The following is a 25267-nucleotide window of genomic DNA, read 5'->3' on the forward strand; positions in this document are numbered from 1 at the left end:
ATCTCTAAGGACTCTATTGTATCTCTAAGGACTCTATTGTATCTCTAAGAACTCTATTGTATCTCTAAGAACTCTATTATATCTCTAAGGACTCTATTGTATCTCTAAGAACTCTATTGTGTCTCTAAGGACTCTATTGTATCTCTAAGAACTCTATTATATCTCTAAGAACTCTATTGTATCTCTAAGGACTCTATTGTATCTCTAAGAACTCTATTGTATCTCTAAGAACTCTATTATATCTCTAAGGACTCTATTGTATCTCTAAGAACTCTATTATATCTCTAAGAACTCTATTGTATCTCTAAGGACTCTATTGTATCTCTAAGAACTCTATTATATCTCTAAGAACTCTATTATATCTCTAAGGACTCTATTGTATCTCTAAGAACTCTATTATATCTCTAAGGACTCTATTGTATCTCTAAGGACTCTATTGTATCTCTAAGAACTCTATTGTATCTCTAAGAACTCTATTATATCTCTAAGGACTCTATTGTATCTCTAAGAACTCTATTATATCTCTAAGGACTCTATTGTATCTCTAAGAACTCTATTGTATCTCTAAGGACTCTATTGTATCTCTAAGAACTCTATTATATCTCTAAGAACTCTATTGTATCTCTAAGAACTCTATTATATCTCTAAGAACTCTATTGTATCTCTAAGGACTCTATTGTATCTCTAAGAACTCTATTGTATCTCTAAGGACTCGTCCCCCTTGTGTTGGTTGATGATATAAAGGGAGCAAATGCACATCCCCCCCCCACTAAAAGCGTCTCCCAGTGGATTACCATTTAGTTTGCCGGTGTTATTTATCATCAGGACGCCCCCCCCCCCCCCCCCCGCTTTCTCCCTCAGGCCTCGTTGGTTTTAATTGGGTTTATCTGATCCCTCGGGGCCCCTCCCCCCTCGGGGCCTCCGCTGTCTAAACTCCGGCCCGTGGCGGCGAGCTGCTCTCTCGGGTGATTCCCCGCTCGGCCTCTCTCTCTCCGCCGTGGTCGACGTGCTCACCGGGGTCGGGCCGCGAGGTCAGGAGGCCGATGTCAGAGCCGTGCGTGGCCTCGTGACCTCGGGGCCTCGGGGCCTCGTGACCTCGGGGCCTCGTGACCTCGGGGCCTCGGGGCTTCGTGACCTCGGGGCCTCGTGACCTCGGGGCCTCGTGACCTCGGGGCCTCGTGACCTCGGGGCTTCGTGACCTCGTGACCTCGGGGCCTCGTGACCTTGTGACCTCGGGGCCTCGTGACCTCGGGGCCTCGGGGCTTCGTGACCTCGTGACCTCGGGCCTCGTGACCTCGGGGCCTCGTGACCTCGGGGCCTCGTGACCTCGTGACCTCGGGGCCTCGTGACCTCGGGGCCTCGGGGCCTCGTGACCTCGGGGCCTCGTGACCTCGTGGCCTCGTGACCTCGGGGCCTCGTGACCTCGTGACCTCGGGGCCTCGTGACCTCGTGACCTCGGGGCCTCGGGGCCTCGTGACCTCGTGGCCTCGTGACCTCGGGGCCTCGGGGCCTCGTGACCTCGTGACCTCGGGGCCTCGTGACCTCGGGGCCTCGGGGCCTCGTGACCTCGTGACCTCGGGGCCTCGTGACCTCGTGACCTCGGGGCCTCGGGGCCTCGTGGCCTCGGGGCCTCGGGGCCTCGTGACCTCGTGACCTCGGGGCCTCGGGGCCTCGGGGCCTCCTGCCGCTGCAGTGTGCCCCGCTGCGGCGGCGCCGTGAGTCCGAGCCCTGACCCGGCTCCGTGTCTCCATACCGGACTCTGTCGCTCTGCTTCTCCCTTTCACCACGACTCACTTCCTGCCGTCTCGTTTCAGGATGCGTGTGCGCCGCTCGCTCCACGCCGTCACGGCGGCGCTGCTGCTGTGGTGGTCGGGCCCCGCCGCGCGGGCCCAGTGCGACAGGTCGTCCGAGACCACGGCGCTCGACCTCTCGGTGTCCTACGAGCTCCCGACGTTCACCGCGGACTTCCCGATCCAGAACGTGGTGACGCTGGACGGGGTCGTCTACGTCGGCGCCGTGAACAGAATCTACGCCCTGAACCCCGACCTCACCAAGCGGTCCGAGTACCGCACGGGGCCGCTGCTCGCCAACGAGACCTGCGGCCGCACACCGAGCGGCGGCGGCGGCGGCGGCCGGGTGGACAACCGCAACATCGCTTTGGTGTTGGAGAACATTTACGACAAGGGGCTGTTCAGCTGCGGCTCGGCGGACAACGGCGTCTGCCGGCGCCACGTCCTGGACGACGGCGTCAGCACGAGCGCCGTCGACGAACAGGTGTCCTGCTTCGGCGACGAGGCGCGGCGGCGCCGGGGTGAGCCCGGCGACCCAGACGTCGTGGTCGGTCCCTCCGGCTCGCGGGTGCTCAACGTGGAGAGCAACCTCATCAAGTTTTTCGTCGGGAACTCCGAGATCCCGGGCGAAGGCGGCCGGCCGGGCGCCGCTCCGCGGCCGCACACCTTCGCCCTGCACCGCATGAAGTCCAGCCAGAACGGCTTCACCTTCTTCTCGCCGCGCTCCCACATGGACCTCATCCCGCCGCTGCGGGGGAGCTACTACCTGCGCTACGTGCACTCCTTCCACAGCGGGCCCTTCACCTACTTCCTCACCGTGCAGCCGGTGGGCGGGGCCTCCCGGGCCTACCACACCCGCATCGTGCGCATGTGCTCCGGGGACCTGGAGATCCGCCGCTACGTGGAGATGCCCCTGGAGTGCATCAGCACCAACAAGCGGCGGCGGCGGCGGCGGCGGCGGCCGAAGACGTGAGCGTGTTCAACCTGCTGCAGGCGGCGCACGTCACGCGGGTGGGCGGCGACCTGGAGCTGCAGAAGCAGCTGAAGCTGGAGAAAGGCGACGACGTGCTGTTCGCCGCCTTCGCCCGCGGCGAGCCCGACTCGCCGGAGCCGACCGCCAACTCGGCCGTCTGCGTGATCTCCCTGAAGCACATCAACGACATGTTCAGGACCTACATGGAGAAGTGCAGCACGGTGGAGCCGTACCACTTCACCGGCTCGCACAGGAAGGCCTGCTACAACGTGGTGAGAGGCTTCTGATGAGCTCACGAGCTCACAAAACGTGTTAGCTTCAAGCTAACAAGCGAACAAAACGTGTTAGCTTCAAGCTAACAAGCTAACAAAACATGTTAACTTCTAGCTAACAAGCTAACAACTTGTTATCTTCAAGCTAGCAAGCGAACAAAGCGTGTTAGCTTGTCAACATATCGCGATGTATTGCGATACTTTAAGCCACAGGTGTCAAACACAAGGCCCGCGGGCCGAATCCGGCCAACGTCGTTTTAAGCGGCTTTAAAGACACATAATCCCCTTTTCTTAAAGAAATTGAAGAAAAATATCTCGTGCTTTTATTTTGACGGTTTAGGTTTACATGGATTTATGTTGCAATATTAGAGACATATTCTTATGTACAACATGTCTACACTCAAATAAACAATAATCAAATGCAGAGAGACTTATTTAACGATATGTTCGAGGAGTTTATAAAGTGTTTCCGGCCCTTTAAGAGGCGGCCGTGATGCCGATGTGGCCCACGGTGAAGAAGAGTTTGACGCCCCTGCTTTAAGCATTGCAGGTTTTAAAAAGTCTAAATTTTAGTAGTCATTAATATGCATAGAATACACTGAAAGGGTCGAGGGGTTAACATGTCAACAGGTAGTTTACAGTAACACACGCCCCAGTCTCCAAGACATTGGAATCGTAGGATGTCATCCAGAGGGATGTTGGCCGAGTCCGAGTCAACGGTCTCTGGAGGGCGACGCCCACAATCAGCCGCTGCCAGCAGCTGCTGGGCGGCCAGCACTTTGTTTTTAACAGATCTTTAGAGATAAGATGTCGATGTTTATTCAGCATGCGCCGGTTGGCCGGCTGGCCTCCAGGTTCAGGCCACCAGTCCTTGTCCTGGTGTCCTTGTGTCCTGATGTCCTTATCCTGATGTCCTTGTGTCCTTGTGTCCTGGTGTCCTGATGTCCTTATCCTGATGTCCTGATGTCCTTATCCTGATGTCCTGGTGTCCTTGTGTCCTGATGTCCTGATGTCCTGGTGTCCTTGTGTCCTGGTGTCCTTGTGTCCTTGTGTCCTGATGTCCTGGTGTCCTGATGTCCTGGTGTCCTTGTGTCCTGGTGTCCTGATGTCCTGGTGTCCTGATGTCCTTGTGTCCTGGTGTCCTTGTGTCCTGGTGTCCTGGTGTCCTGGTGTCCTGATGTCCTGGTGTCCTTGTGTCCTGGTGTCCTGATGTCCTTGTGTCCTGATGTCCTTGTGTCCTGGTGTCCTGATGTCCTTGTGTCCTTGTGTCCTGGTGTCCTGATGTCCTTGTGTCCTGATGTCCTGGTGTCCTTGTGTCCTTGTGTCCTGATGTCCTGGTGTCCTTGTGTCCTGGTGTCCTTGTGTCCTGATGTCCTGGTGTCCTTGTGTCCTGATGTCCTTGTGTCCTTGTGTCCTGGTGTCCTTGTGTCCTGATGTCCTTGTGTCCTGATGTCCTGGTGTCCTTGTGTCCTGGTGTCCTTGTGTCCTTGTGTCCTGGTGTCCTGGTGTCCTGATGTCCTTGTGTCCTGATGTCCTGGTGTCCTTGTGTCCTGGTGTCCTTGTGTCCTGGTGTCCTTGTGTCCTGGTGTCCTGGTGTCCTTGTGTCCTGATGTCCTTGTGTCCTGGTGTCCTTGTGTCCTTGTGTCCTGGTGTCCTGGTGTCCTTGTGTTCAAGTGTCCTTGAGGAGGCACTGGAGCATGACCTGCTCCTGACCTCTTGGTTCGGAGCATTCCGACATGCACGTCTGTATCGTAGCAACCGAATTGGTGAGATTGGTATTCTTTCTGAGGTGCTTTCAAAGACCCTCGTGATTCTCAAGCTCGTGGGTGGAGGCGGAGCCTCCTTCTGGTCTCGGCACATCGGACATGAAATGGAGCGTAATGGAGGGTAAAGGGCTTCACATCCAGGCCGTTTCCAGCCATACTTGGGGAACTCTCAGCCGATGGTCTTAAACCCCGGGGGCAGGGGGCGGGGCCTGAGTCACATGACCCCGATGCAGGTCACCATGACGGGGTTCACTTCTTCTGTTAGCCAGTGAGACACGCTGACGGTGAAGATGATTGAAGTAGCGTCCTCGCAGAGCACCCCCCGCCCACATGGCCCTCCCCCCCACATGCCCCTCCCCCACATGCCCCTCCCACTGCTCGTCTGTAGTCCCTCATCTCCAATCCATCAACGTCGACTCGATCATCGGTTGAATCACCTGATCAATAATGACCCGTAGTTGACCTCTGACCCCCCCCCCCTCGCCATCAGTCAGGCGGCGGATTAGCTTTGTCTCCTGGATTATTATTTAAATACACTGAATATGCTTTTCATAGAGCAAGCACCAACAAGAGCAACACTGTGTGTGTCTGTGTGTGTCTCTGTGTGTGTGTGTGTGTGTGTGTGTGTGTGTGTGTGTGTATGTGTGTGTGTTTCTGTGTGTCTCTCTGTGTGTGTGTATGTGTGTATGTCTCTGTGTGTATGTGTGTGTGTCTCTGTGTGTGTGTGTGTGTATGTGTGTGTGTGTGTGTGTGTGTCTGTGTGTGTGTGTGTGTCTCTGTGTGTGTGTGTGTGTGTGTCTGTGTGTGTGTGTGTGTGTGTGTGTGTGTGTGTGTCTGTGTGTGTCTGTGTGTGTGGATGTGTCTGTGTGTGTGTCTCTGTGTGTGTCTCTCTGTGTGTCTGTGTGTGTCTCTGTGTGTGTGTGTGTGTGTGTGTGTGTGTGTGTCTCTGTGTGTGTGTGTCTGTGTGTGTCTGTGTGTGTGTGTCTGTGTGTGTCTCTGTGTGTGTGTGTGTGTGTGTCTGTGTGTCTCTGTGTGTGTGTGTGTGTGTCTGTGTGTCTCTGTGTGTGTGTGTGTGTGTGTCTCTGTGTGTGTGTGTGTGTGTGTGTCTCTGTGTGTGTCTCTGTGTGTCTCTGTGTGTGTGTGTGTGTGTGTGTCTCTGTGTGTGTGTGTGTGTCTCTGTGTGTGTGTCTCTTGCTGTGTGTGTGTGTGTGTGTCTGTGTGTGTGTGTGTGTGTATGTGTGTGTTCTGTGTGTCTCTCTGTGTGTGTGTCTCTGTGTGTGTGTGTGTGTGTGTGAGTGTGAGTGTGTGTCTCTGTGTGTCTGTGTGTGTGTGTGTGTCTCTGTGTGTATCTCTGTGTGTGTGTCTCTGTGTGTGTGTGTGTGTATCTCTCTGTGTGTGTGTGTGTGTGTGTGTGTGTGTGTGTCTGTGTGTGTGTGTGTGTCTCTGTGTGTCTCTGTGTGTGTGTGTGTGTGTGTGTGTCTCTGTGTGTGTGTGTGTGTGTCTCTGTGTGTCTGTGTGTGTGTGTCTCTGTGTGTGTGTGTGTGTGTGTGTGTGTGTGTCTCTGTGTGTGTGTGTGTGTGTGTGTGTGTGTCTCTGTGTATGTGTGTGTGTGTGTGTGTGTGTCTCTGTGTGTGTGTGTCTGTGTGTGTGTGTGTGTGTGTCTCTGTGTGTGTGTGTGTGTCTCTGTGTGTGTCTCTCTGTGTGTCTGTGTGTGTCTCTGTGTGTGTGTGTGTCTCTGTGTGTGTGTGTGTGTGTGTCTCTGTGTGTGTGTGTGTGTGTGTGTCTCTCTCTGTGTGTGTCTGTGTGTGTGTGTGTGTGTGTGTGTGTGTGTGTGTGTGTGTGTGTGTGTGTGTCTCTCTCTGTGTGTGTGTGTGCTTTGTATTATAAACTAGTTTGAGCAGCCCTGTCTTCATCGTAGGAACATTTATTTGCTGTTGTTGCATCATGACACCGAGTTCAGAGGACGTCAGGTGTTTGTGTGTCTCTGTGTGTGTGTGTGTGGTGTGTGTGTGGTGTGTGTGTGTGTGTGTGTGTGTGTGTTGTGGTGTGTGTGTGGTGTGTGTGTGTGTGTTGTGACGGCACGGCCTGACAGCTATCAGTGTCCAGAGATCCACAGGGGGAAGTGAGGAATGCTGGGAGCTTTTTGAGCGGGGGGGGGGGGCATATCTGACTCTCAGCGAGCCGTGATGAATGGGCTTGGGGAGAACAGGACATCAGCAGCTGGGCCCTGGACCCCCCCCCCCCCCCCCCACACACACACACACACACACACACACAGACCCATGGCAGCTGGTGAGCCCCCTCCTGTTACGAGCACCTGTGGGAAAAGTGGAAGTCTGGAAAAACAAAAAGTTTGCGAGAAGTGGCAGAATGGGTCAAAACCTCCTCGTTGTTGTTGTTGTTGTTGTGTGTGATTATTGACAGTACACACACACACTCACACACACGTTGTGCTGATTACCGGTGAGGATCAAAGGGTGAACATCACCCTGTTGCCAATCAGATGAGCGACGCCTCGAGCTGTCAGAACTGAACCAGAACCAGAACCAGAACAGAACCAGAACAGAACCAGAACATGACAGAACCAGAACATGACAGAACCAGAACCAGAACAGAACCAGAACCAGAACAGAACCAGAACAGAACCAGAACAGGAACAGAACCAGAACCAGAACAGAACCAGAACAGAACCAGAACAGGAACAGAACCAGAACCAGAACAGAACCAGAACACGACAGAACCAGAACATGACAGAACAGAACCAGAACACGAACAGAACCAGAACAGGAACAGAACCCAGGGGGGAGCCCAGAATCACAGACTCCAGCTTCTCCTTTGCAGTCTGAACACGGCCGACCTCCTCTGACCTTTGACCTCACACCGGCTCAGGAGCCGAGAACCAGAGGATACAATGTATCTACGAACGGGCCGCTCCGATAAGTCCCGCCCCTCGAAAAGCAGCCTGGCCAATCGCATAGCCCGTTTGTTTTTTCAGGGAGCGCAGCTAGCTGACGCAGAGGGGGCGGGGCTTAGCACGGTGTCAATGACCACAACCAATCAAACGCTTCTGATTGACTGACCAGGCGGCTCTGAGCGGTTCTTCTTCATCACGCTGTGTTTCTTTCAGCATGTTTATAGGAGTTACTGCGGCTGGAGTTGCGTCATGCGAAGTGAAGCATGCTGGGAAACCGTCTGGCTTCCTGCCGGCCGGCTCCACAGACCTGGGGTCTGTTGTTAGGAGCTCCATGACCTTCTGACTCGGGGTTACAGGTTCGGCGAGCGGCGCCACGTCATGCGAGGAGGAGGAGCTCCTCCTGCTCCTCCTCCTCCTGCTCCTCTTGCTCCTCCTCCTCCTCCTCCTCTGAGCTTTGATGTGTCGCCAACAGAAAAGTTAAAATAACGCTGACTTCATTCTTCATGCCGTCCTCAACCAGACGAAGGACTCTCTTCTTCTTCTTCTTCTTCTTCTTCTTCTTCTTCTTCTTCTTCTTCTCTTACTCTGGTCCTCTGGTCCTCTGGTCCTCTGGTCCTCTGGTCCTCTAGTGTAGAAGCCATAATATGATTTGTGTTTACCTGTCTGTTTGTTTGGTCATGTTTTGATGACGCAATGTCAGTGGGCGTGACCTTATAAAGAGACGGCACCTGAATGCCGGCAGGTGTGTTTTTTGTTTGAGAGAGCGGAAGGGAAATTATTTTTAACCGCAGGCAGAACCGCACAAACGCACGCAGAACCTATGAAGAACCTCACTAGAACCTATTAAGATATCGCCCTTGGAAAGGCATTTAGAGATAAGACGGTTTATTTTCTGTTAAAGAGTTTTACTTTATTTTCTGTGATACAATAAAATGATTTAAAGTGACATTACGAAAACTGCGCGTTAATTCTACCGACCGCCTCTACATCTAGTCTTCTGGTCTTCTGGTCCTCTGGTCCTCTAGTCCTCTGGTCCTCTAGTCCTCTGGTCCTCTAGTCCTCTGGTCCTCTAGTCTCCTGGTCCTCTAGTCTTCTGGTCCTCTAGTCCTCTGGTCCTCTAGTCCTCTGGTCCTCTAGTCTTCTGGTCCTCTAGTCCTCTGGTCCTCTAGTCCTCTGGTCCTCTAGTCCTCTGGTCCTCTAGTCTCCTGGTCCTCTAGTCTTCTGGTCCTCTAGTCCTCTGGTCCTCTAGTCCTCTGGTCCTCTAGTCTCCTGGTCCTCTGGTACTCTAGTACTCTGGTCTTCTGGTCCTCTAGTCTCCTGGTCCTCTGGTCCTCTGGTCTCCTGGTCCTCTAGTCTTCTGGTCCTCTAGTCTCCTGGTCTTCTGGTCTTCTGGTCCTCTAGTCTTCTGGTCCTCTAGTCTCCTGGTCTTCTGGTCTTCTGGTCCTCTAGTCTTCTGGTCCTCTAGTCTCCTGGTCTTCTGGTCCTCTAGTCTTCTGGTCCTCTAGTCTCCTGGTCTTCTGGTCCTCTGGTACTCTAGTACTCTGGTCTTCTGGTCCTCTAGTCTCCTGGTCTTCTGGTCCTCTAGTCTTCTGGTCCTCTAGTCTCCTGGTCTTCTGGTCTTCTGGTCTTCTGGTCCTCTAGTCTTCTGGTCCTCTAGTCTCCTGGTCTTCTGGTCCTCTGGTACTCTAGTACTCTGGTCTTCTGGTCCTCTGGTCCTCCATATTGTCCCCTCAGCTCATTAAAGTATTGATCGCCGTGTGGCCGACAGTCCATCTCTTAAAGGGCCGGAGCAGTGTTGCGTTCAGGGACCCATCCCCATCCGTCTGCTGTGGAACATGTGGGTTCTCATCGCGTTAGCATCGACTCAGAAGAACAGCGCCGACGCTGATGGCTTTGAGATTGAATCTCGGTCCCGATTGATTGCAGCGAGCGTGACACGACTCCCGCCTTCTGACCGGCGGCCTTAAAATCTAACCCGCCCCCCCCCCCCCTTTGAATGAACGCGGCGGCCATTGATTTTTTAAAAATTTATGTTATTGTGTTAAGGAATTCCTTCTAGTTTCTTATTATGAAACACAATAAAAAAGATAATGTGACTTCCTGGAGATATATATATTTATATATAAATATGTATTATATATAAATATATATTTTTATAAATATTTATATTTATATATAAATTAGTATTTATATTAGGGCTGTCAATCGATGTAAAAAAAATAACTAATTAATCGCACATTTTGAAATTCATTAATCGCGATTAAAAGTTAAAAGTTAAAAGTTCATTCTTTTTAAAGACCAAACTTCACACAGAGCTGTGTTTTCAAAGAGGCTCCTACCTATAAAGTGCCAGCGAGGTATTTAATATCGTGGATGATAAATTGTTTCTTCAGTGAAACATCAGATTAGTAAAAAAGAAGAAGTATATTGAGACCCCATTGGTCCTGTCATCTTTAACACTGAACAGCAGAACCAGTGGCCTTGGTAACTGACTGACATTCACATATGTCACGTTCACCCTCTGGAGGCTGGGGGCATTTTATACATTTTACAACAAAATGTAAATTCACCTTTTAAAGGCGTTTTCATATGACACACCCCCACGTGTTCTACATCAAACATTCCAGAACAATCTCAGCTCTATTCAATGAGGCTCATTGTCCTCGCGCGTGTTCTCTGCTCTCTGACTGACAGGCTGCTAATGAGCCTCACCTGTGAGGTGGGAGGTCCTTTGTGATTTACTGAGTGTTTATTGGTTGTTTTTTTCGCAAAATGTTGACAGACAAACGGATTGACCAATCACGGTGAAGGTTTCGTGTGACGAGTTCTTTCCGCGCCGCGTCCCCCGACACGTCGCCCCTCGGTTCCTCTGTGTATCAGAGGGGGAGACGGGAGGAAGGAGGAGCAGGAGGAAACCCGACTGATTCATCCACCAGTTAAACTCATTTATGATCCTTATTTTCGCGGAGAAATAATTGTTTTAAAAACGGAAACAGTGTTAAACCGTACTGCCGCGGTTTGACACTCGGTTTGAGTGTAACAACTTCAACGAACACCGGAAGTAAACAAAGTTGCGTTAATTGCGTTAAAATATTTTATAATAATATATATTTATATATATATGTTTTTATGTGACTTCCTGGATAAACTGTATATATATGTATTTATATATAAATACATATTTATATATATATATATACATGTATGTTTTTATATAAATATATATTTATTTATATATAAATATTTTATAAATATATCTAAATACATATTTATATATATATATAAATATATTTATATATATTTGTAAATATATTTATATATATATATAAATATATATTTATATATAAATATATATATTTATATATATTTATATATATATATAAAATAATATATATTTATATATATATAATATATATATATATATTTATATGTATATGTCATATATATAAATATATCACTATATATAAATATATATTATTATATATTTATATAAAAATATATATATGTTTCTATATATATTTATATATAAAAATATATATGTTTCTATATATATATTTATACAAATTAATATATATATATATATATATATATAAATAAAAATTGTTTTTTATATGGCCTCGGGTTGTTTAGTCAATAGAGAAGACATTATGTCATTTTATTTACACGTGGTTTAAAAACCCGACTAACACAGTTGCTTTGTCATTTTTAATGGTCGGTAAAAAAGGACAAAGAGCCCTTAAAGGCGTCTAAAGAACTTCTGCATATTAATGCATTTCACCATTTGTAATGTTCAGGGGGCGGGGAGGCGGGGCAGGGCTCTGGGTGTTGGGCCTGCTCCTGCCCTCACAGAGCTGGTATGCATTCAGCTCATCAGACACAACAGCAGCAGGAGACGATCCTGCAGTCAGGATGCTGGTCTGATGGGCCGACATCACACACACATCACACACCACACACACATCACACACACACACACACACATCACACCACACACACACACACACCACATCACACACACCACATCACACACACCACATCACACACACACACCACACACACACACACACCACACACCACACACACACACACACACACACACCACACACACATCACACACCACAACACACATCACACACACACACACACACACCACACACACACAACACACACACACACACACACCAACACACATCACACACACACCACACACACCACATCACACACACCACAACACACATCACACACACACACACACACCACACACCACACACACACACACCACACACACCACAACACACACTACACACCACACACATCACACACACATCACACAACACACACACACATCACACAACACACACAACACACCACACACACCACACACACACACACACACACACACACACACACACACACACACACACACACACCACACACACACACACACACCACACACACACCACACACACCACACACACACCACACACACATCACACACACCACACACACACACCACACACCACACACACATCACACACACACACCACACACACATCACACACATCACACACACATCACACACACATCACACACACATCACACACACACACAACACACCACACCACACACATCACACAACACACATCACACATCACACATCACACAACACACACACACACACACACCTCACACACATCACACACTCATCACACACACATCACACACACGTCACACACACACACCACACACACACATCACACACACACACACACACACACACACACACCACACACACATCACACACACACACCACACACACACACACCACACCACACACACATCACACAACACACACACATCACACACCACACAAACAACTCACACACACACATCACACACACATCACACACCACACACACATCACACACATCACACACACATCACACACATCACACACCACACACACATCACACACACACACACACCACACACACACACCACACACACACACACACATCACACACATCACACACACATCACACACACACACACATCACACACACACACACATCACACACACCACACACTGCACATCACACCACACATCACACACACACATCACATACACACACACACATCACACACATCACACACACACACATCACACACACACACACACACATCACACACACACACACACACATCACACACATCACACACACCACACACACACCACACACACATCACACACACACCACACACACCACACACATCACACACACACCACACACACATCACACACACATCACACACACACACACACACCACACACACATCACACACACACCACACACACACATCACACACACACACATCACACACACACACATCACACACACATCACACACACACACACACACCACACACACACACACACAACACACATCACACACACCACAACACACATCACACACACACACACCACAACACACACACACACACACACCACACACACACACACACACCACACACACCACACACACACACACACACACACACACACACACACACACACACACACACACACACACACCACACACACACCACACACATCACACACACACACACATCACACACACACACACACACATCACATCACATATCACATCACACACACACACACACACACACACACACACACTCTCTCCACACACACACACACACTCACACACACACTCACACACAGACTCACACACTCACACTCTCACACACACACACACACACACCACTCTCACACACACACCCACACACACACACATACTCTCACACACACGTACACACACACTCTCTCACACACACACACACACACACACTGTTGCTGTGTAGTTAATGATCAGCCCGGGAGATCGTTTTTTGGGGGTGTTTTGGTTGTGTGTGTGTGTGTGTGTGTGTGTGAGTGTGTGTGTGTGTGTGTGTGTGTGTGTGTGTGTGTGTGAGAGTGTGTGAGTGTGTGTGTGTGTGTGGGTGTGTGGGGGACCAGAACCACAACCAGAACCACGACCAGAACCGCACCACGGCTCTCTGCCAGGTCCAGTTCATCATGTGTTGAGTTAATGGGACAAACCTTTGGTTCCTCAAAGAACCCACAAAGGTGTCTCAAGCTAAAGCATGGTTGTGCAGTGGGTGATGGTTCTCCAGTGGGTGATGGTTCTCCAGTGGGTGATGGTTCTCCAGTGGGTGATGGTTCTCCAGTGGGTGATGGTTCTGCAGTGGGTGATGGTTCTCCAGTGGGTGATGGTTCTTTGTAGAACCACAAAGCCTCTTAAAGAACCCTTGAAGAACCTTCCTGTTCTGCGTGTTCTCTCAAACTGCTGCTGTTGGAGAACGTAGTGAGTGTCTGTCCTTCGCTGTGATTGGCCGATGGATCAACCTGAACCCTGGTGGGTCGACGACGTCACGTCGCCACGACGACGTCTCTTCATTTTATACCTTCTGAATCTCGCTGCGACGCCGTAGTCAAATGAACCCCCTCCTCCTCTTCCTCCTCTTCCTCCTCCTCTTCCTCCTCCGTGGTGATATCCTGCTCCTGGACCGAGGCGTGTCGATGTTTATCTGCGCTCCCAAAAAAAAGCGAAGGATGAAAAAAGAAAAGAGAGAAGCAATCTCCTGGCCCCGCCCCCTCGTGGCTCTCATTTCCTTTGGGCTCCGGGGCCTCGAGGGTCTCGGTCCGGCCTCGTAATCACAAAACTCACCGGAACTCCAATGAACCCCCAGAATCTCTCAAGTTGCTGGAGCACATGAACGGGGCGGGGGGGGGGGGTCTGGTTGAGGACCTGGTTCACAGAATCCTTCTGCGTGTTCATCCTCCGGTGGACCCTGAACCCCCCGTTACCGGGGAGAGTCCTGATGGCGCCTTGTGGGAACACGGCCCGGTGGACCTGCGTGGGGGGAGGCCTGAGGGACACGCACGTGTTCTGAAAACAGCCAAATAATAATAATAATTATTATTATTATAATTATTATAATAATACAAATTATAATAATTAGAATTTTAATAATTATTTTATAATTAGAAGAAAAATAATTATAAGAATACTTATTATAATAATTATAATTATTATAATTATAGTAATTAAAATTATAATTACAATAATTATAATAATCATAATTATAATGATTATTATTATGATTATAATAATTATAATAATTATTATAATTATAATGATTATTATTATAATAATAATGATTATATTTTCGCCTATTCTGAATCTTTCTAAGCTAAAGTCTGGACTTGGACTGGCCCGTTGAGACCCGATGGATCGTACCATGTGTGAGGACCTGAGTGTGGAGCCACTCAACGTGTACGATGACCTGCTATAGAGGCGTGGGGCGTTCAGGGGAGGTGGGCTTTTCCATCGCCGTGGTTTCTGAACATCCGAGTGAACCATTGAATCCGTTCTCTGTTTAAATTTCGCACCAAATCCCAGAAACAAATGTTATGAACCAAGAACTCATGAAGCCAGCCTCTAAAACATGGTGTGGGTTGGGAAACTTTACCCACAATGCATCGCAAAGTGATCTTCATATCCCTGATTGTAAGTGACCTGTTGACCTGCCGTCACCAACAAGACCCCACCTGAGTTCATGAAGCGTTGTGTGGGGGCGTACCGGCCCTTTAAGACGTCTCCGTACCGACCTGAACACAGACCCCCAGGACCACAAGGGGGAGGACAGAGTCACCCCCCCCCCACTGCCCCCCCCCCTCCATTCCTACAGTAATCCTCACACAATGGTGACTCAGGAGTGACTGTGTACTCAGGTAATGGAGGGCAAAGAGAGAAGGACACACACACATAGAGACACACACACACACACACACACAGACACACACACACACATAGAGACACACACACAGACACACACACACACACACACATAGAGACACACACACAGACACACACACACACACACACACAGACACACACACAGACACAACAATGCCCCACAAACAGAGGTCACCCCTGGACGTGGTCTCTGGCTTTGATCTCCTCCTCCTCCTCAGGAGGAAGGTGAGCTCACAGCTCAGAGGCCCACGAGCCTTCTGTAAGTGAGATCTGCGTTATGGTTAAACCTTTTCTCTGTCTTGCAGGCGCTCAGCCAAGAGGCTTAAAACACTCTGCTTGAGTTTAACAATGGAAACCAAGAAACCATTGTTCTGTGTCCACACACACACACACACACACACACACACACTAATGGCTCTCAAAGGGTTCTTTAAGAGGTGTTGTGGTTCCAAGAAGAACCGTCACCTACTGAAGAACCACGAGGCACCTTTATGGGTTCTTTGAAGAACTCTTTATGTTCATCAGGAACCATAAATGGTGCCTTCAAGAACCATTTGTTGAAGGTTCTTTGAGGCACCATTTATGGTTATTTGAAGAACTCTGAAGATGTGTTTGGATGTGTGCATGTGCACATGGAGGTGAAGGAGAAGGAGGAGGTGAAGGAGGAGGTGAAAGGAGAAGGAGGTGAAGGTGAAGGAGGAGAAGGGGAAGGAAGAGGAGGTGAAGGAGGAGGAGAAGGTGAAGGAGGAGAAGGGGAAGGAAGAGGAGGTGAAGGAGAATGTGAATGAGAAGGTGAAGGGGAAGGAGGAGGAGGAGGAGGGAGAGAATGTGAAGGAGGAGGTGAAGGAGAAGGTGAAGGAGGAGGTGAAGGAGAAAGTGAAGAAGAATGAGGTTTCGAGCGACGCCGTGCCAAAGTTGAATTCCTGTTTTTATAAGTGCGTTATTGCGCCCGGAGGAGGAAGCATGAGTCAGGGTTCTGATTGGTTCCTCTGCGTCAGGGTTCTGGTTGGTTCCTTTGAGTCAGGGTTCTGATTGGTTCCTCTGAGTCAGGGTTCTGATTGGTTCCTTTGAGTCAGGGTTCTGATTGGTTCCTCAGAGTCAGGGTTCTGATTGGTTCCTCTGAGTCAGGGTTCTGATTCGTTCCTCAGAGTCAGGGTTCTGATTGGTTCCTCTGAGTCAGGGTTCTGGTTGGTTCCTTTGAGTCAGGGTTCTGATTGGTTCCTCTGAGTCAGGGTTCTGATTGGTTCCTCTGAGTCAGGGTTCTGATTGGTTCCTCTGAGTCAGGGTTCTGGTTGGTTCCTTTGAGTCAGGGTTCTGAGTGGTTCCTTTGAGTCAGGGTTCTGATTGGTTCCTCTGAGTCAGGGTTCTGATTGGTTCATTTGAGTCAGGGTTCTGAGTGGTTCCTTTGAGTCAGGGTTCTGAGTGGTTCCTTTGAGTCAGGGTTCTGATTGGTTCCTCAGAGTCAGGGTTCTGATTGGTTCCTCTGAGTCAGGGTTCTGGTTGGTTCCTTTGAGTCAGGGTTCTGATTGGTTCCTTTGAGTCAGGGTTCTGATTGGTTCCTCTGAGTCAGGGTTCTGATTGGTTCCTCTGAGTCAGGGTTCTGATTGGTTCCTTTGAGTCAGGGTTCTGATTGGTTCCTCTGAGTCAGGGTTCTGGTTGGTTCCTTTGAGTCAGGGTTCTGAGTGGTTCCTTTGAGTCAGGGTTCTGATTGGTTCCTCTGAGTCAGGGTTCTGATTGGTTCATTTGAGTCAGGGTTCTGAGTGGTTCCTTTGAGTCAGGGTTCTGATTGGTTCCTTTGAGTCAGGGTTCTGATTGGTTCCTCAGAGTCAGGGTTCTGATTGGTTCCTCTGAGTTAGGGTTCTGATTGGTTCCTTTGAGTCAGGGTTCTGATTGGTTCCTTTAAGTCAGGGTTCTGATTGGTTCCTCAGAGTCAGGGTTCTGATTGGTTCCTCAGTCAGGGTTCTGATTGGTTCCTCTGAGTCAGGGTTCTGATTCATTCCTCAGAGTCAGGGTTCTGATTGGTTCCTTTGAGTCAGGGTTCTGAGTCATTCCTCAGAGTCAGGGTTCTGATTGGTTCCTTTGAGTCAGGGTTCTGATTGGTTCCTCTGAGTCAGGGTTCTGGTTGGTTCCTTTGAGTCAGGGTTCTGATTGGTTCATTTGAGTCAGGGTTCTGATTGGTTCCTCTGAGTCAGGGTTCTGATTGGTTCCTTTGAGTCAGGGTTCTGATTGGTTCCTCAGAGTCAGGGTTCTGATTGGTTCATCAGAGTCAGGGTTCTGATTGGTTCCTCAGAGTCAGGGTTCTGATTGGTTCCTTTGAGTCAGGGTTCTGATTGGTTCCTCAGAGTCAGGGTTCTGATTGGTTCCTTTGAGTCAGGGTTCTGATTGGTTCCTCAGAGTCAGGGTTCTGATTGGTTCCTCTGATTGGTTCCTCTGGTCAGGGTTCCTTTGAGTCAGGGTTCTGATTGGTTCCTTTGAGTCAGGGTTCTGATTGGTTCCTCTGAGTCAGGGTTCTGATTGGTTCCTCTGAGTCAGGGTTCTGATTGGTTCCTTTGAGTCAGGGTTCTGATTGGTTCCTCTGAGTCAGGGTTCTGATTGGTTCCCCCTCTGCACTCGGAGGCTCGGCCCTCAGCTTGATGAGGTTTACAACCTGGAGGAGACGGAGGAGGAGGAGGAGGAGGAGGAGGATGCAGGACCTCCTTCACACCGTCAGGTCGGCTGATTTAGTGGCGCTGAGAGAAGCTGCATTGTTCGTGTGTGTGTGTGTCTGTGTTTGTGATTGTGTGTGTGTCTGTGTGTGTGTGTGTGTGTGTGTGTGTGTGTGTGTGTGTCTGTGTCTGTGTGTGTGTGTCTCAGGAAAAGGGGGCGAGACAGAAGCTCTTTCTGACTTCATCAAGTCAGGAACATCTTTGTAACTTATTCTCAGTGTCTGAAGGTCTCTGAGTCCCTCTGGTTCTGGTTGTGGTTCTGGTTGTGGTTCTGGTTGTGGTTCTGGTTGTGGTGCCGTTGGATGGCTGAAGGACACATGGACCATGAGGCTGAGATGTGGGTTCATTGTTGCTTTGTGACACGTGATATTGATGAGTGTCTTCAGAGTGTACGCCCTTTCACAATAAGAGTTTTCACTTTCATTCATTCATTTATTCTGAAGGTTTCCACATGAGGGCGTTGTTCACAAGTCATTCTGATTCTGATTCATACAAAATTTAAATACTAAAACAGGGGAACTTTACTTTGTGTGTCTTGTTTGTCAGTATTTTCTGATTCATGGACTCTAAGATAAACTTTAATACTTTTTAAATCAGACTGTTGTGAGGGAAAGAAGAGACCCCCTGGTGGTCAGGGGAGAGAATGCAGCTTTAACACATGAAGCATAGACTTCTATACAACCAGAGGAGTCGCCCCCTGGTGGTCAGGGGAGATAATGCAGCTTTAACACATGAAATATAGACTTATATACAACCAGAGGAGTCGCCCCCTGGTGGTCAGGGGAGAGAATGCAGCTTTAACACATGAAACATAGACTTCTATACAACCAGAGGAGTCGCCCCCTGGTGGTCAGGAGATAATGCAGCTTTAACACATGAAACATAGACTTCTATACAACCAGAGGAGTCGCCCCCTGGTGGTCAGGAGAGAGAATGCAGCTTTAACACATGAAGCATAGACTTATATACAACCAGAGGAGTCGCCCCCTGGTGGTCAGGAGAGATAATGTAGCTTTAACACATGAAGCATAAACTTCTATACAACCAGAGGAGTTGCCCCCTGGTGGTCAGGAGAGAGAATGCAGAAGTGTCCCCGCCTCCTGTGGAGCCTGTCTCTGTGTTTATGTGTGAGGACATTACAAGCTGTCGTCCTGCCTGGCGTCTGTCGGGGGGGGGGCACTCAAATGTGTCCTCGCCTCCTTTAACCGTCCCCAACACCCTGAAAGTAACACACACACAGACACACACACACACACACACACATAAACACATAGCTCCATGCGCTCGGTGCGACCAGACACCTGCAAACTCACAGACACACATAAACACACAGACACAGACACACACACACACATAAATACACACACATAAACACACACACACACATAAACACACACACACAGACACACACACAGACACACACACACATAAACACACACAGACAGACACACACACACATAAACACACACACATAAACACACACACACACAAAACACACACACATAAACACACACAGACAGACACACACACACACACACACACACTCACGTCACGGTCCTTACAACAACTGAGAGTCCGGTTGCAGAGGTACGTGCCCCTGAGTCCTGGTGGAGTACTCTTATTGTGTGTCCCGAACAACACACACACACACACACACACACAGCCTGTGTCTGCCCTCTGCATTCCTTTGCGTTTCACTTTCTCTCCCCTGCATTTCCACACACCCGACGACAACCGAGCCTTCGCCGCCGTCCGGAGCGCGATCGCCCCGGGGGTCAAAGGTCAAAGGCAGGGGCAGCTGAGACACACTGGCGTTGCGTGTGTGTGTCGTCGTTGGGTCCTGAGCGTCGGGGCGTCCAAAGCCTCGGCCGCTCTGGATCAGGCTTTAGTGCCTCCTCTCTCACACGGGACCCCAGGGGCCACGGGGACAGTGTGAACGACATTAGACCCCGCAGAACTTCTTTCCCCGCCCCCCCCCCCCCACGCCGCGAGGGGTTGGAGGAGCCGCCACGACACCGAAACCTTATCGCAGCGCCGTTGTTCTGGGGACAATGGCTGCTGGTTGCGTCCGGGGCAGGAGGCGTGCGATGGGTCACGTATCTGCCCCGGGGGGGGGGGGGGGGGGGAAATCAGTGTTAAGAGACATTTATTGGATGTCTTGATCTATTCATGTATAAATCCTGCGCTGGAGCTTTGCCCCCCGATCCTTTGTCTTCCTTGGTCCCCTTCCACCCAGCGACCCCCCAAAGTCCTGTTTGTTTGCTCTGGCAATAATCAGCCCAGGGCCTGTTTGTTGATCCGCGTGGCAAAATCTCCACCGACTCTATCTGCTCTGGCAGATTCTCAAGGGGGGGGGGGGGATTCTGTACTTAAAGGTGCAGAGTTACGACGGATGGTATTTAATACTTAAGCTCTGGGTGGAGGTAGACCTCTTAAAGGTGTAGAGGGGGAACCAGAATCCTTTTGACACAGGGTCTAATAGACTCTATCAGACCCTCGACTCTATCAGACCCTCGGCTCTATCAGACCCTCGACTCGATCAGACCCTCGACTCTATCAAACCCTCGACTCTATCAGACCCTCGACTCTATCAAGAACTCGAAACTATCAGAACCTCGACTCTATCAGACCCTGACTCTGCTCAGACCCTCGACTCTATCAGACCCTCGACTCTATCAGACCCTCGACTCTATCAGACCCTCGACTCTATCAGACCCTCGACTCTATCAGACCCTCGACCCTATCAGACCCTCGACTCTATCAGAACCTCGACTCTATCAGACCCTCGACTCTATCAGACCCTCGACTCTATCAGACCCTCGACCCTATCAGACCCTCGACTCTATCAGAACCTCGACTCTATCAAACCCTCGACTCTATCAGACCGTCGACCCTATCAGACCCTCGACTCTATCAGACCCTCGACTCTATCAGACCCTCGACTCTATCAGACCCTCGACTCTATCAGACCCTCGACTCTATCAGACCCTCGACCCTATCAGACCCTCGACTCTATCAGAACCTCGACTCTATCAGACCCTCGACTCGTCCTCCGTCTCTAGTCCCTGTATCGTCCGGTGTGGACTCTCTTTGACCCCCCGGAGTGATTCAGTGCCGATCGGCGCTGACGTCCAAATCTTCCACCGCCATCTTTCCATTTCCTCCACATTCCCCAAACTGCTTCCAACTTCCACAAAGGACTTCGGGTTTAATGTCCTTCGTGATCCGTTAGCTGGATGCTTTTTAGCTTTTTAGAGGCAGGAAGAGTTAAAATCACGTTTAAGGCAACCAGATCCGTCTTTACCCTTAAAGGGACAGTCCACCACACAATTCAAAGTACGTCTTTATCCTCTGATGTTTCTTCTCAGTGAGATGGTTTCTCCGTGTCTAGAGACGTCCTCTTTCATCCCACAGCGTCGGACTCTATGTCATCCCTCGGCTTGTTCAACGACATCATGACATCCTCAAAATAATCCAACATTAGTTTGAACCCTTTTCAAGCTGAGCACCTCAAAGTAAAGCAGGGGGGTCAAACTCATTTTCACCTTGGGCCACATAGGTGTCATGGCCGCCTCTTAAAGGGCCGGTTGTAACTGAAGCACTGTGTAAACTACTCCCGAACATATTGTAAAATAACCTCCTTTGCATTTGATTTTTGTTTATTTCAGAGTAGAAATATTGTACACAAGAACATTTCACCAATATTAGTGTAAAGGAAGATGTCTCCGGCCGACACCTCACGAAACAGCTCCCATTGAAGCGACTCAGACTGAGGACCAGTAGCACGAAATGTATGAGGTGAATTAATTCACTAATGGGTGACTGTCCCTTTAAGGCCCTTTACGGAGCCTGTGTTTATTTTAGCAGATGTTTTAGCACTACACTTTCTCACAGAACACTAATGTTGATTCTTCCAGAATAAAAGCATCGACCACTCAGGGAGAGCAGAATGTATTTGAGTCTGTTCATGAAACAACATCCAGGGAGGTTCTGTCGGCTCAAGCTAGAGGGCAACATATATTACTCCTTTTAACCTTTCTTCTGTTCTTACCTTTCACAATAAAAGCCCTTGTCTTGAATAATAATTTCAAAACTAAGGTCACAAACATTTCCGTTAGGAACTCTTATTTTCCCGCGTAACGTTCATGCAATAAAGTCACAGTGAGGCGCTTTGAAAGAAGCCGTCCACAGGTCTTCGTAATCACTCCACCTGTACCCCCCCCCCCCCCCCTCCAGTGAAGAGGTCATCATCCACTGAAGCTGAGAAAACAACTCAACGCTCAGGACCGGTCAGGCGAGCCGGGTCAAGGACCTTGAGAGCACCCGGCACCCTCTGGGTCATTAATGATTAATGAAACCTGAGGCGGGACAGGAGGCCATGGGGGGGGGGGGGGGCTGCTGCTTTCACTGTACGGTCCAAAGGGGCCGGACACAACAATCTGACCAGCCAAACAGAGCCCACGGGCCTGTGAGCAGGAGTGTGGTGGCCCGACTGGGTGGGGGGGGGGGAGCGGTTAGATTCCCATGGAACGACCAGCATGGAAGTGTTCTCGCTGTTTCCCATGACCCCCCCCCCCCCCCTCCCCCCGTCCGTCTGATATGAAAGAAGACAGCTCAACATAAGATTCAATCCCCCGTGTTTTGAGGAGCGCCGTGTGAGATCTGAGCCTCGCTGCCGGTTCCCAGTAAAAGTTCTTGGACGTCTTAAATCAAGTGGACATCGCGCCCGGCGAACCGCGCCGGGAAGCTCCGCCCCCTTGCGATATCTCTCTTCTAACACGACGCCCTGTTTCCACCTCTTGTCTCCTCAGAGTTCCCCGGACGACTGCGGCAGCCCTCGGGGGGATCGCGGCGAGGGCAAGGCCAGTACGGCTACCGGTAGTTCGTCCAGCGGCTGGAGTACTGGCACCGCGAGCTGACGGCCACGCTGGTGACCTCCATCACCGTGGTGACGGGCATTGCCGCCGGCGGCGTGGCTCACTGACCTGGGCACCGCCGACCAGGCGCCACAGCAGGTGGGGCAGCATACAGGTAGATACTGCGGGTGGGGCCATGCAGGTAGAGGGTCACAGCCACGGGTGGGGCCACATGCAGGTGGGGGCCACATGCAGAGGGCTGCAGGCAGGGAGGCCAGGTAGAGGCATGCAGAGGGTCATGGTGAGGGCTACACAGCATGGTGAGGGCCACATGCAGAGGCCATATGCAGTAGAGGGCCAAGGCTACTGGAGGTGAGGTCAGGCATGGTGGTAGAGGGGTCATGTATACAGGTGAGGCTTACATGGAGTGGAGGGTCACATGCAGGTAGGGGGCCAGCCATGCAGTGGGGAGGGCCACATGCAGGTGAGGCCTAGTATGCAGGTGGGGAGCCACCGCATGCAGGTAGAGAGGGCCACATGCAGGTAGGGGGCCACATGCAGGTGAAATTTTGTCAGGTAGAGGGCCACATGCAGGTAGAGGGTCACATGCAGGTAGAGGGCCACATACAGGTAGAGGGCCACATGCAGGTAGAGGGCCACATGCAGGTGCAGGCTATATGAGGTCCACATACAGGTGGGCCACGTGCAGGTAAAGAGGGGCCACATGCAGGTAGAGGCCACGGCATGCAGGTGGGGCCACAGCATAGGGCCAGGTGAAGGGCACATGCAGGTCAGAGGGCCACATACAGGTAGAGCCACATGCAGGTGGGGGTCACATACAGGTGGGGGCCACATAGCAGGTGGGGTTTGTGTGCAGGTAGGCCATGGCCAGAGGCCATGCAGGTAGAGGGCCACATACAGGTAGAGGGCCACATGCAGGTAGAGGGCCACATACAGGTAGAGGGCCACATGCAGGTAGAGGGTCACATACAGGTAGAGGGCCACATGCAGGTAGAGGGTCACATACAGGTAGAGGGCCACATGCAGGTAGAGGGCCACATGCAGGTAGAGGGCCACATACAGGTAGAGGGGCCACATGCAGGTAGAGGCCACATGCAGGTGGGGCCACATACAGGTCAGAGGCCACCGCTGGGTAGAGGGCCACATGCAGGTAGAGGGCCACATGCAGGTAGAGGGCCACATGCAGGTAGAGGGCCACATACAGGTAGAGGGCCACATACAGGTAGAGGGCCACATGCAGGTAGAGGGTCACATACAGGTAGAGGGCCACATGCAGGTAGAGGGCCACATGCAGGTAGAGGGCCGCGCCACAGGTAGAGGCCACATGCAGGTGGAGGCCCATGCAGGTAAGAGGGTCACATGCCAGGTGGGGCCCACATGCAGGTAGAGGGCCACAGCATGTGTGACAGGTGGAGGGCCACATGCAGTAGGGGGACACATGCAGGAGTAGAGGGCCACATGCAGGTCTATGCAGGTAGAGAGGCCACATGCAGGTGGGGTCACGCGCCTGCAGTAGGGGCCACATGCAGGTGGAGACCCACATGCAGGTGGGGCCACATGCAGGTAGAGGCCGCATGCAGGTAGAGGGCCACGCCCAGGTGGGGCCGTTGCGCCTGGGTGAGAGGCACACATGCCAGGTGGAGGTCACATACAGGTAGAGGCCACATTCAGGTGAGGCCACAGCATGCAGGTGAGACCACCACATGCAGGTAGAGGCCACATGCAGGTGGGGTCACATGCATGGTAGAGGGGCCACGCACAGGTGAGGCCACATGCAGGTGGAGGGCCACATGGGTAGAGGGGCCACATACAGGTGGGGGCCACATGCAGGTGGGGGTCACATGCAGGCAAATTTTTGCTGGGTGGGGCCACATGCAGGTGGGGTCACATACAGGTGGGGCCACATACAGGTAGGGCCACATGGGTGAGGCCACATACAGGTGGGGAGGGTCACATACAGGTGGGGCCACGTGGGTGGGGGCCACGCTGGGTGGGGCCACATGCAGGGTGGGGCCCACATGAGTGAGAGATACATGCAGGTGGGGGCCCACATACAGGTGGAGGTCATGCAGGTGGGGTCACATGCAGGTGGGGGCCACATGCAGGTGAGGCCCACGGGGGGATCA

General features: G+C 50.8%; 2 protein-coding genes across 2 annotated transcripts in view; both read left to right on the forward strand.

Moving 5' to 3' along the window:
- LOC130195313 (hepatocyte growth factor receptor-like) overlaps positions 1–23096 on the forward strand; it is a 32155-nt gene extending 9059 nt beyond the window's left edge. Inside the window, exons 2-3 of the mRNA XM_056416768.1 lie at positions 1815–3035; positions 23076–23096. Of these exons, the coding sequence (XP_056272743.1) occupies positions 1816–2763 (948 nt within the window). The 5' untranslated portion in view covers position 1815 and the 3' untranslated portion in view covers positions 2764–3035; positions 23076–23096. The remainder of the gene's footprint in view (positions 1–1814; positions 3036–23075) is intronic.
- Positions 22054–25267, forward strand: part of met (MET proto-oncogene, receptor tyrosine kinase) — a 43218-nt gene continuing 40004 nt past the window's right edge. Inside the window, exons 1-2 of the mRNA XM_056416137.1 lie at positions 22054–22062; positions 23076–23130. Coding sequence (XP_056272112.1) covers positions 22054–22062; positions 23076–23130 — 64 coding nt within the window. The remainder of the gene's footprint in view (positions 22063–23075; positions 23131–25267) is intronic.

The sequence above is a fragment of the Pseudoliparis swirei genome, chromosome 6 (genome assembly GCF_029220125.1).
Source record: "Pseudoliparis swirei isolate HS2019 ecotype Mariana Trench chromosome 6, NWPU_hadal_v1, whole genome shotgun sequence".
Lineage (NCBI taxonomy): Eukaryota > Metazoa > Chordata > Actinopteri > Perciformes > Liparidae > Pseudoliparis > Pseudoliparis swirei.